At 37.3% G+C, this 12,356-nt stretch overlaps 1 protein-coding gene across 4 annotated transcripts in view; it reads right to left on the reverse strand.

Annotated features, from left to right (window-relative positions):
- LOC108027471 (unextended protein) overlaps positions 1 to 12,356 on the reverse strand; it is a 124,919-nt gene that overhangs the window by 20,208 nt on the left and 92,355 nt on the right. Inside the window, exon 8 of one of the 4 annotated variants that reach the window (XM_044093753.2) lies at positions 560 to 1,927. The exons of the other annotated variants lie outside the window; for them this stretch is intronic. Coding sequence (XP_043949688.1) covers positions 1,365 to 1,927 — 563 coding nt within the window. The 3' untranslated portion in view covers positions 560 to 1,364. Of the gene's footprint in view, positions 1 to 559; positions 1,928 to 12,356 lie in introns of those variants that run through there. 4 annotated transcript variants of the gene reach the window in all.

Consider the following 12,356-nt stretch of genomic DNA (forward strand, 5'->3'; position numbering starts at 1 on the left):
GTCGCCCGAAGCGCACCAAGTCATCAACACGTTCCCGACCCTCATTGAAGTCTTTGTACTTATAAACATTTGTCTGGGACATGGTAGAATCACCAAAGGGCTTTCGCAACATCCTCAACGTTTCCGCAGCCGAAATTTCATTCCGCAAACAAAATTTGATGGCACTTCTCTGCTCAATTAAATCAACCATTGTAAAAATCGACAAATGCACTCTTGATCGTTCGGTAAACACAAGCGTAAATGTAGTACCGATACTGACATTGACATGAAATTTCCGCCAGATGTCATTAGCACTCCTGCCAGTTCAAGAAAAAAATAAATCGTCCGCCATCTTAAGCCAGCGAATTTAAAATTGAAAATTCACCTTACTTTTTGCCCACAGTAGTACATACCTACATGTATGACATCGATTTATATAAGTATTTTATGACAGCATTTTTGTCATATAACAGACTTAATAGTAAATGTGGAATGAGTGGGGGCACTAGGGGTCACCGCTGCGCTACCGAAAATGCCTCCTTCAATGCCCAAAACATGTGTAAAAATGTGCACCGTGAAATAAACTCAATATAGTTTGTTTTATTTTTTACATGAAACAAATTACACGTAATAACATACATTTAATACAGTATTTACAATTCATTTTTAAAGCAAATCTAACGAAAGTCACTTTTGGTTTAGATTATTAACATTTTTAATTTTTACTTACTCGACATATTAATATAGTATACAATTATAGGTTTTTAAATAACTGATTATTTTAATGAATTCAGAAGCAAATGTAGCTGAAAAAAAGATTAGCCACCCAGAAAAAATTATATAAGGAAGTTTCTGTTTTTATTAAGTGAATTGTGATATTAAGCACTCAAGTTTAAACAAAATAACATTTTGGATATTTTTATTTAAGCAATGCAAGGGTATACACCAATGTGGCTGTGTTTACAAACGCATTTAAGTTTTAGTAAAGCAGTATTACATTTTATTTGACTGACGTCTTAAACATATCGTTGAGTCATTCCTAAAGCAACTTCACGAAAAATGAACAAAAAATAACTGAAATTAGCGGCATGATGACATGACTTCTTAAGTACGTTATTTACGAGGCAACAATATATATTAAAAATAAATATAAATATATAATCAAATATTGATGGTATTTATATATTTGTTTTACTACCCCCGAATAGGCATTTATTGATTTTATTACTATAGGAGGGCTCAGTTAGTCAAACATTTTCGTGCAAAAATGAGGGTTGAATAAGAAAGTGAATTAGACAATTTTTTAATGTAACTATAAGGGCTTTGAATTTATAATATAATTATTTTCACTTAATAATACACCAAATTTGGTTAACTTTCTGCAGTTATTGGGGCTTAGTTTGCTTATTTTCGGATATATCACCTTGCTTTGGCAAAAGTGGTATAGAAGCTGCTGTCTTATATCTGTTACCGCGCCCTTCACTTTGATGATCGTCTACTTCTGAAGCAACTAAACTACTACTTATTGAATCATTATCCATTTGCTCTGGGTTGTTTATCTTTCGATCACCTTGAATGTGTTTGCTGGCACTATTGTTTCTCTCGTCGTGAGATAAATCCGTATTCGAAGGGGAAGAATTTCCGCTCCGGTTAGTTAAGGATTGACGCTTTGTATATTGATTTGGTAAAAGGAATGGTGTTTTTTCATCTTCTGTTATAGAGTGTAATAAACGTTCCACTTCGTCATCAAATGTCTCATTTGAAAATGTTCCTGATTTACGACTTTTTTCCAATAATGTAGCTTTTTTTGCCGTAAGGTATAAAACCCTTTTGATTGCAATGTAAATCACGTCAGATATAGCACGAACGGAGTAATCAGGTACAAAAGATTGTCGAATCTTTGAATCCATATTTAACGATTGCAATGATCCCATTTGTGTTGGAGAGTCTAAAAAAAGAAGGTATGCAGATAATATTTAGAATTTTGTAGGCGGTTGGAATAGTAAATACTATATTTGTCTTATATTCAAATACATAATTATGCAAATAAACTTAATGTATTGCAAACACTTGACATACTTTAAGAGAAACATGAAAAAGAAAGGGGGTGGTGCTGGGGGTGGGGCTTGTGATTTTTTTCCTGACGACAACGAATGGTACATTAATGTATGGCATTCCAAAAATGTCCTATCCAATTTTTACAAAGAAATATTCAAAAACATAGCAATGTTAGCAATTGTTCCGACTAGTCTCGAAAAAAAGTTGAATTGCGTGGGCGACGCAATGCCTCGGCGCTGGATAATCAGAAATCGATTTTTTTGTGAAATTGCAGTTTTTAAATTTTTTGATGACTTTGAAGGTTAAAAAAAAAAATTTTTGCGATAAATTTGGTTAAATAGTGTTTAAAATTTCAAATTTCACTGTCAATTAACAGTATTTAAAACTTAACTTTATAATTTTAAAATGTAAAATTTAAATCAAACATTAATATTTATTATAGGTTATAGGAAAGAAAATAGAGTAACAAAAATTATTTTACTTCAAATAATTTGAGACTGGGATCAGAAAATAATAAAAAAGCACACACAAAAATACAATGGTAAATCTTAAAAAACTTAAAAATCGATGATCATAACTCGTTTTCACTTTGGTAATGTTTTTTTTAACAATTTAACTAATATTGTCTCTATGGTTGACGTGAAGTCTGTCTCTACAAAAATAATGAATCTTAATATAACATCTCAACCCTCTATCTCTTGCCGCGATCTCAGCGTTCAAGTGATGCTCAATAAGAATAGAGTTATAGCGTTGGAGAACTGGTTACTTGAATGCCCACGAGTTGATGATGATTGATTGATAAAACATTGAATGCAAATGTGTAGTAGGGCATATAATCAATTTTTTGACATGCGTGTAAATAAAATAAATGTTCTTCTTCTTTTCAAACCTCGATTTTGCAAATACCATAAGTTCGGATAAAAAACTAATGCAGATATGATTATACAAGTATACGTACAATTATTAACATAATTTAACATCAATAGGCCTGCACCAAGAAAGTATCGATCGGTGATATTGACTGCCTTTTTATAAAAGAAAATTAAACAAGAATGGAAGTTAGCTTTGGTAGCCGAATTTTGTATACCCTTGCAGTTATAAGAAATAATGAAACTAAATTAATTGGTAATTGAAAAAAATAGAAAATATTTTACTCGGATCTGGGGCAGTTAAAGAGCAGCAAAGGCTTGAAGATGGTATTACAAGCCATACAGACCGACATGAAAAATAATGGAAGGCTTCAATGGAATTGGTTTCCTAGAAATGTATAAAATATTATATGCAGAAAGCCAAAACCACTCTTCAAGTTTGAGCAATACAAGGTGAGTTCCAAAGTAAACAGAACTTTTTTAATCTAGCGCCCTCTAGTGGCGCCATCCATATGCCAACTGGTGCGTTAGAATCTGCTATCGTTTATCGACTTCCAGTAATTGAATTCATAAAAAATCAGCGGAAATTGATGGAAATAGAATTGAACATCTCCAAAACATCGATTGCACGGTTTTTCCGCACAAATTGACTGACGTCCAAAAATTAGTCAGAATTCGAAGGACATCATTAAAGAGGCAAAAAAAGACCCGAACTTCCTTTATAAGATTGTGACTGGGGACGAAACGTGATGTTTTCAATATGATCCCGAAACGAAACGCCAGAGTGTCGAATGGAAGGCGCCGGACGAGCCGAAACCCAAAAAATTGCGCCTCAAAAGTGAAGTCAATGCTGATTTGTTTTTATGATATGATATGAAGGTATTGTCCACAAAGAGTTTGTTCCACCCTGACAAAACGTTTGGTGCTCCGTATTCGACTTGTTCGGCCCAAATAACCCGAAGATGGAAGTTGGCGTTTGTTGCATCGATCGACGCTTGAGTCTGACTATTTGACCAAAAATCACATTTTAACCATCAACCACTCCTCGTATTCAGCTGATATGTCACCGTGCGACTTCTACCTTTTCGGAAAAATACATTTGACGATAAAAGGAATGCGTTATGCAGACGTAGAGGCCATTCAAAAGGCTTGTACCGGCATACTGGCGGCCATACCGGGCAACAAACCAAATACCAAATTTGATTTTTCGGTACAGCGGTCTATACTATTAACAACTAATGTTGTAGTTGTGTAAATCAGGCTTCAACCAGAAGCAACTAAATTGTAAAAATAATAGAATCAAATCAAACTTTTGGTTTTTTCGGTATTATCTTTTCTATTTTTAAAAGTAAAATTTTTCAATGTATCGAATATCGATTATTGAAAAAATCGGACAAGTATATCATATTCAAAGCTGCCCTTAGTTTGATCAGAAATTTTGAACAATATTGGCTTTGTTAATTTGGATTATTTCTCTTGTCCTCTGGGAAAGAACTTTTTAAAGAGGGTTCACCCATATCTCAGTTTCAAAGATGTAAATAATCAACTTTTTTTCCGAACGTTCCTATGACAGCTATATGATATAGTCGTCCGATCTTATTAGAATCTAATTCAGAACTAATTAAAAAATGTTATTTCCAAGCTAAGAAGGTTATTTTTTAAAAATCACCAAAGCTTTAAATTGTTATACGAGTTATAATATATCGTTGTTATATATATCGTATATTATTTCCCCACCAATTTTCCGATCGTTCCTATGACAGCTATATGATATAGTCTTCCAGTTTTGATAAAATTAAACTAATTAAAAAAAGTTATTTCCAAGCATAGGAGGTTAAAAAACACCGAAGATATAATTTTTTCATATTATTTTACCATTAATTTTCCGATCGTTCATACGGCAGTGTTATGATATAGTGGTCCGATTTTGATAAAATTTAATTCGAAATTCGAAACTAATTAAAAAATGTTGTTTCCAAGCTTAGAAGGTGATATGTTAAAAAACACCGAAGACATAATTTTTTTAATCTTTTCCACGATAGTTCTTATGGGAGCTATAAGATATAGTTGTCCGATCTGACTTATATACTACCTGCAATAGAAAGAAGACTTTTAATAAAGTTTCAGCTCGGTAGCTTTAAAGCTGAGAGACTAGTTTGCGTAGAAACGGACGGATAGACGTACGAACAGACGGAAATGGCTAGATCGACTCGTCTAGTGACGCTGATCAAGAATATATATACTTTATGGGGTCGGAAACGTTTCCTTCACTGCGTTAAAAACTTCTGACTGAAATTGAAATTCAGCATCCCTGGAAGTGTAGTCTGAATGCGACAAGGAGCAGATAATCTGATTTCACGATGGATCGGATGTCGCCAAGGCATTGGGACTAGTCTGGGATCCATCTTCTGATCAACTCCTATTTAATTTTTCTTAAATGCCAACCAATCATCGACCCACTAAGCGGGTTGCTTTGTCAACGATTGCCAAGTTCTATGATCCACTCGGATCAATTATCACAAAATCTAAGATTTTTCTGCAATCTCTATGGAGTGCGAACGTGGATTGGGATGACGCACTGCCAGATTCCATTCTTTCGTCGTGTGGGGAGTTGACCTCTCAGTTATCGGTCGTACAGAACTTAAAATTTACACGATTCGTACTGCAACCAAGGTCTTTCGTTTAGTTGCATGGATTCTGCGATGCTAGCATGTCAGCTTATGGAGCGTGTCTAAATTATTAACCAGCTCCCAGCATAAGCGAGGCAAGACGATTTTATACTTAACATTCCACCTTTTATATCTATATATTTTATTATCCCATTTATATATACATATATTTTAGTATTCCATTTTTAATATATTATATATGTTATATATTAATCACGTATGACCACCCTAATACTGTACCACCCTTATGGTGTTCAAGAGCTGAGCCAGCAAAGTGCACCGCTATGGGCCTTGCCTTCGTGCTATTATAGGAGAGTGAAACAAAAACTTTAAAGCTACAAGAGCGAAGAAGTAGGATTCAGCCCCGAAATAAAGAGCATAGACTAAACAGACATGAACGCGGAAATGGTCCAAGCGATTGTCACAAATGCGGTCAGCAGCTCTCTCGCCGCTCAGGGAGAGCGTTTAAGAAGCATTTTCTCAGAGTTAGAATCCGTGAGAACGCAGGTTAGCGCGCTGACGGTGCAAGCGCGGCAGGTTGAGGTTCACAAAAGAGCAGTACCGAACCCTGAAATAAAATGCGAGGTCAGGTTAGACATAGTAAAATCTCTGCCAAATAAGGAGGTTAGGGACGACGCCCTTCTTGTATTCATTGAAGGGTTTTAAAGACCACTTAAATCACTCGTGCTGCCAGCACAATCCAAAGACCTACCGTTTGCACTGGCCTAAGCACGGGAAGCTGAGAGCAGCATTGAAAGAAGTGCGTTCGCGGCATCTTACCCGAAAGGCATAGAAAACAAGTCCCCTTTTAATGAGGGCAATTGACGCAACAATAAGGGTCAGGGAAATCAATGGAGAGGTGAGGATAAAATTTACACTTCATTATTAAGCAGAGCCAAGGCAGGTCTCAAGAGGACAACCCTTGGCCAAAGCGCAAGGATCCTGAGACCATAGACCAAAATAAAGTTCAACCCATGGAGGTAAACCCCTCAACGGCCAAATTCAGGCAGGAAACAAGCTGGGGGAAGCCACAAAGTAATAACAATTACAAAAGGCAGAACTCGTCTCAGCGTCAATCGGGCCAAAGACGCCACCGCGTTAATGATATAGCCCAACCCCAGCAGAAGGAGGATGGTTACGCCGCCACAGCCGAGACTGAAGTGGCCAACATTGAGGAAGACATTGACACTGCCGAACTTAACGAACTCCTTCATTTTTTAGGGAGCACTCCCTACTGCCGTTTGTCGAGAGACAGTTGGCTGGCAGAACGCCAAAAATCCTTATCGACACGGCGAAAAATTACGTTAAGCCCGCAAAGGAGCTAAGAAATGTAGTGCCGGTTGAGACCCCCTTCACCGTGAGCTCTATTCACGGCTCCAGTGACGTCAAAAACAAGTGCATATTGCGCATTTTTTCTCTTGGACACACTGAGCACGTTCGATGCTATAAAAGATTCGCTAACGCGAGCAGGAGTAGCATTGGACTTTGGCAACAGCGTAATAAAATACGCAAAAGTAACTGAAAAGCTCAAATTTTTCTACTGTCAAAACGTCAATTTAACCAAAATCGATGACATAGTGGTACACAGTTCCGTGAAAACCGAATTCAAAAAAATTAGAACAGATCCAAAAAAAGTTAAGGCGATAAAAACTGCCGCTATTGCTAAACCTCTTATCGCCATCCTCAAAGGGGAAAACGGAACGGTCAGCAAGAATATGTCGAAAAAGGAACTGTTAGGTTCAAAGAAACGCAGCGAAACGCATTCGACCACCTCCGTAACATCTTGGCATGAGAAGATGGCACAGACGCCTCAGCGAGTGGAATACGCGCGGTATTATCCCAAAATAAAATAACTATTTCCATGATTTCACGTACGCTAAAAGACTGCGAACTAAACTACGCCACCAACGAAAGAGAACGATAGTCTGGGCAAAAGGCAAGCTCCAAAATTACTCATACGGTACCAAGGAGGTACGGATCTTTACAGACTACTAGAATCTCACAAACGCGGTATCCGACAAAAATACCAACGCTAAGATCAAGCGATGGAAAGCATTTATTGATGAGAAGAACGGGAAAGTTTTCTACACACCCGGAAACAAAACCCGGTAGCTGACGCGTTGTCAATTTAGAGTCAGTCACGATGCACAGGGAGCTTTCGCTCTCTTATACCACATGCACCACAGACAGACCTCTGAACCGCTTCAGAAACCAAATCATTTTGAAAGAAGCAGGCCAACCGCTTCGGCGAGACTTCATAGTCTTCGGAAATAGAACTCGCCACATTATTAGCTTTAATAAAAAAAGATTCGCTGGTTGAGCTGAAATTGTCAAGGCACAACAGGCTAACCTGGATTAACCCTCGAGACAAAATCGAATCTTCCAAGCTGGTGAAAAGTACACCTACGTAACAACAACAGATTAGAAAACAAGATGACGCCGCTTTATTAAAAAAAACGTGTGGAAGCAGATCTGGGAAAATCTGTTCTCATTAGGGGGTGGGTGTTCCAATGGGACAACATCAGATATTAACATTCAATATTTGCTATAATTTCCACAGGCTCGCCGTAATATCCATTATACTACTGACCACTGCAAGCGCGCGAATCACTGACTTCTCGCATTCAAAATACATCCCGGTGTTGGACGGAAATGTTTAAGTATGGGAACAGTATGGCCTGGTGAGGCACTCGACAGAATGCTCGAATTGTTCCCACAGTCCCACATGAGAAAACTACTGGAAGTCGATATCGAACATGTCTAGAACATTTGGGCTCAGTCCTTAAGGTCGTGGCGGGTACACCCGACGCGGATGACCTTAGCAGAATTATTACCAATCAGGCATCGCTTATCGAGGGTAACAATAGACAGGTTGTAGTTAATACAGAAACACAAAAACACATAAATTTACTCACAGACACAGTCAATAGGATCCTCAAGGAGAAAAGGGACGAGCTTGTTGACTCAGGTCATTTGTTCGAAACCCTCCTCGCTAGAAATAGAATGCTAATATCCGAAATCCAAAACTGTATGCTCACTATTACCCTTCCTAAAAACAACATTATAATTGCAACAACGCTGGAGTAGGAGGCGAACATTTTTCAAGTTGCAGAAGGCCATCGATGAGTTGGTTATCACCGAGGACGGCGACAAACTTAAGGGGGGAGTAGTTAACAACCAGCTCCCAGCATAAGCGAGGCAGGACCATTTTATACTTAACATTCTACCTTTTATATCTTTATATTTTATTATCCCATTTTAATATACTTATATTTTATTATTCCTATTTTTATTTTTTTTATATATTTTTATATATTTTATATTTATATTTTTATATTTATATTTTTATATTATATTTTTTTATATTATATATTTTATATATTATATATTTTACATATTATATTTTTTATATATTATATATTATATATTTTATATATTATATATTTTATATATTTTATATATTATATATTTTATATATTATATATTTTATATATTATACATTTTATATATTATATATTACATATTTTATATTTTATATATTATATATTTTATATATTGATTATAAATGAGCACCCTAATACTGTACCACCCTTATGGTGTTCAAGAGCTTAGCCAATAAAGTGCACCGCAATGGGCCGTGCCTTCGTGCCACCGTTGGTGGTTAGAAATCTTATGACTTTAGCAATTTTGTGCTTGTTCAGCGAAGATGTCATACGTTTTTCTTTTTGTTAACTTAAGTTAGTTCACTTTGTGTTGTTAATAAATCTACAACGGCTTAACCATTCAAAGATTAGAATGTTTGGCTGAGCCATTCGTAAACGCCAAGGAAGCCATAGATTTGGATTGCACCTTTCATTGCTGGTCGGACTCCTCTATTGTGTTGGCGTGGGTTCCTCTAAGGGAGTTAAGCGTTTTCTTATCAAACAGAATCACGAAAATTGAGGAGATGACGAAAGATATGACTTGGCATAACGTTCCTACAACCTTGAATCCGGCACGCGTCGTATCGCGACGATGTACCACAAGAGAATTGTTGAAATATTGTTTAAACATTTGGGCTAAAGGGCCCCCATTCCTTCGGCAAAGCTTGTCGAATTGGCGGCCCCTGCTAGACTCAGTAAAGGATCTTCCAGAGAGCAGTTCTGTGGCCGTTCGCATAGACACTTTATCAAACTGCAAACTCCTCAACTTTTTCGATAAGTTGCAGCGCGTATTTGCATACATTTATCGGTTTATTTCAAGTTGCAGAACTGCACTTTTTTTGAGAAGCATCCAACACGTTAACTTGGCGAAGGAGTACGGATCTGTTAGCCAGGGCAAGCCACAGAAAAGCAAGTTTATTTCGCTCAGGCCTATACTCGGCTTCGATGGGTTACTTCGCGTGGGAGGAAGGCTTCGGAGCTAGCTTGCCGACGAGAAAGAGTTATTTTTGAGCGAGCAGCACAAAGCATCGATAACTGTCTGTATACTGATTGGATCGATTGGAAGTGCGTGTCCCGCGCTTCGGTGGAGGCTGCTGTGAAGTCACCTAAATCTCACTTCTACAGAGTCGTCGGTGCACCATTATGGGCATCGATGAATTAAAAACTCTTGCGTATGAGATTTCTGTCATCCTTGAGGTGCCAAGACCGGTGCATTTTCTGAAGGGTCCCAGCTACACTGTTTCCTGAAACTGACATTACTCATCTTCGTGAAGGCCGCCTCAGTAGATGGCAACGGGAGACCCAGATGCAGCAACATTTCTGAAAAAGGTTGAGCAGCGAGTCCTTGTCCCTACATCAAGAGAGGAGCAAGTGGCTCGTCGAAACGTCTAACATCAAGGTCGGAAGCATAGCTTTGCTGAAGAGGTCAACGTTCCACCCTTGAGATGGTAGCTTGGGTGCATCCAGGAAGTCATACCCGGCGGGGACGAAGTCATCAGAGTAACTATGGTTCGTAAAGCTACGAGTCTGATCAAGAGAGCCGTCGCTAAACTAGCCGTTCTGCCAATCGATTTCGAGATAGTTGGAACCTTACCTCTTCAAACGGGGGAAGTATGTTCGGAGCAGATCGTCAGCGCCCAGTCATGCGCACATAGGTGTACGACGGTACCTGCAGCGCTCTTTGCTATCTTTTCTCTTTTTCTTTCTAATACCACTAAAGCTTTCGCTATCTATTCAGCAATTACTTTGTAAGCATATATATCTTTTGTAAATTGCTAAATTAAAAAGTAACGTCAATGGCGAGACTGTAGAAGTATTGTCAGCAACGCAATAAAGTTGCCAATCAATACATATCAGAGATTGAGCAGATAACGAAGGATTTAGAAAGTGCATACATAACATACGGCTGACACTAGAACTAGCAAGAAGTTATTCCACACAGCACGCAGTAAAAGTAATGACTAAAAACTTCACAATTGATAATGTAAAATTTATCTTGTAAGTCAGCAATTTCAACACAATGAATGACGCCGTTAACAAATTCTAATATATTTCAAGATAATAACATAATAGATATACGCGGAATAAGCTAAGAAATTACTAAATCCAAAGGCTTAACACCAATTGGAATACAGCCTACCAGGTACATAATCCCACACCATTTTCATATCGTAGACTTATACTTAGCTGTCCCTTGTGATGACGTTTTAGGAATTGATTTCATTAAAAAATACAACTGCCAACTAGACTTTCAGCCATCTGAAGATTGGCTTATAATAAGACCAATTTAAAATTTCCAATTTATGTTCCGATAGCATACAGTTCTGGCAATAACTCTATTCATTTGCCAGCAAGATCACATGTCATTAGAAAAATTAAAAAAATAAATTAATTAAATTAAAATAAAAACAGTGTATTAATTCCAACTCAAGAAATTGAGAATTTATATAGAATGTACCATGTACCATGTGGCATTTGTAACTTAGACATCTTTGTACCAACCACTCTTAATACTGCAATAACATTTGAACGATTGAGGATTAACGATGAAGAATTAACGTTGGAAGCCCCAGCTGACGTTGGTCAGACAGAGGCAGAAGAGTTTAACGCGAATATAAAAGAAGAAGATTTAAATAATCTTACTATCCCAGCCGTTTTATTATCAAACGTAGATAATACAACAGACTCAGACTCAAGCGCAAGCATAACTGAGAACAACAACTTCAAAATGGCAAAAACAAATATTGATTTCATTAACATTGCATCAAAGCTTATACCAGTTTTCGATGGTAAAGCAGAAAACTTAACCAATTTCATTGATGCGTTACATATAATAGAGTCAATAAAAGGCGAGCACAAAAACCTAGCTGTCTCTATAATAAAGACAAAACTAAAGGGTGTAGCCAGAAATCTGATTGGAAGCGAAATAACGGTAGCTGAAGTAATTGCTAAATTAAAAAGTAACGTCAAAGGAGACACTGTAGAAGTATTGTCAGCAAAGCTGATGAATCTACTGCAACGCAATAAAACTGCCAATCAATACACATACGAGATTGAGCAGATGACGAAGGCTTTAGAAACTGCGTACATAACAGACGGTTTAACACTAGAACTAGCAAGAAGTTATTCCACACAGCATGCAGTAAATGCAATGACTAAAAACTGCACGATTGATAAGGTAAAAATTATGCAATCCGGCAATTTCAACACAATAAATGAAGCGGTTTCAAAACTCGTAAATAGTTGCACAGAAGCAACAGGACAACCAAACTCGGTTCTTTACTACAATAACTATACACAACGTGGTGGAAACCGCGGACGTGGAAGTTATAGAGGTAATTTCAGTGGTCATAGTAACA

This window comes from Drosophila biarmipes, unplaced genomic scaffold (assembly GCF_025231255.1).
Source record: "Drosophila biarmipes strain raj3 unplaced genomic scaffold, RU_DBia_V1.1 ptg000007l, whole genome shotgun sequence".
NCBI lineage: Eukaryota > Metazoa > Arthropoda > Insecta > Diptera > Drosophilidae > Drosophila > Drosophila biarmipes.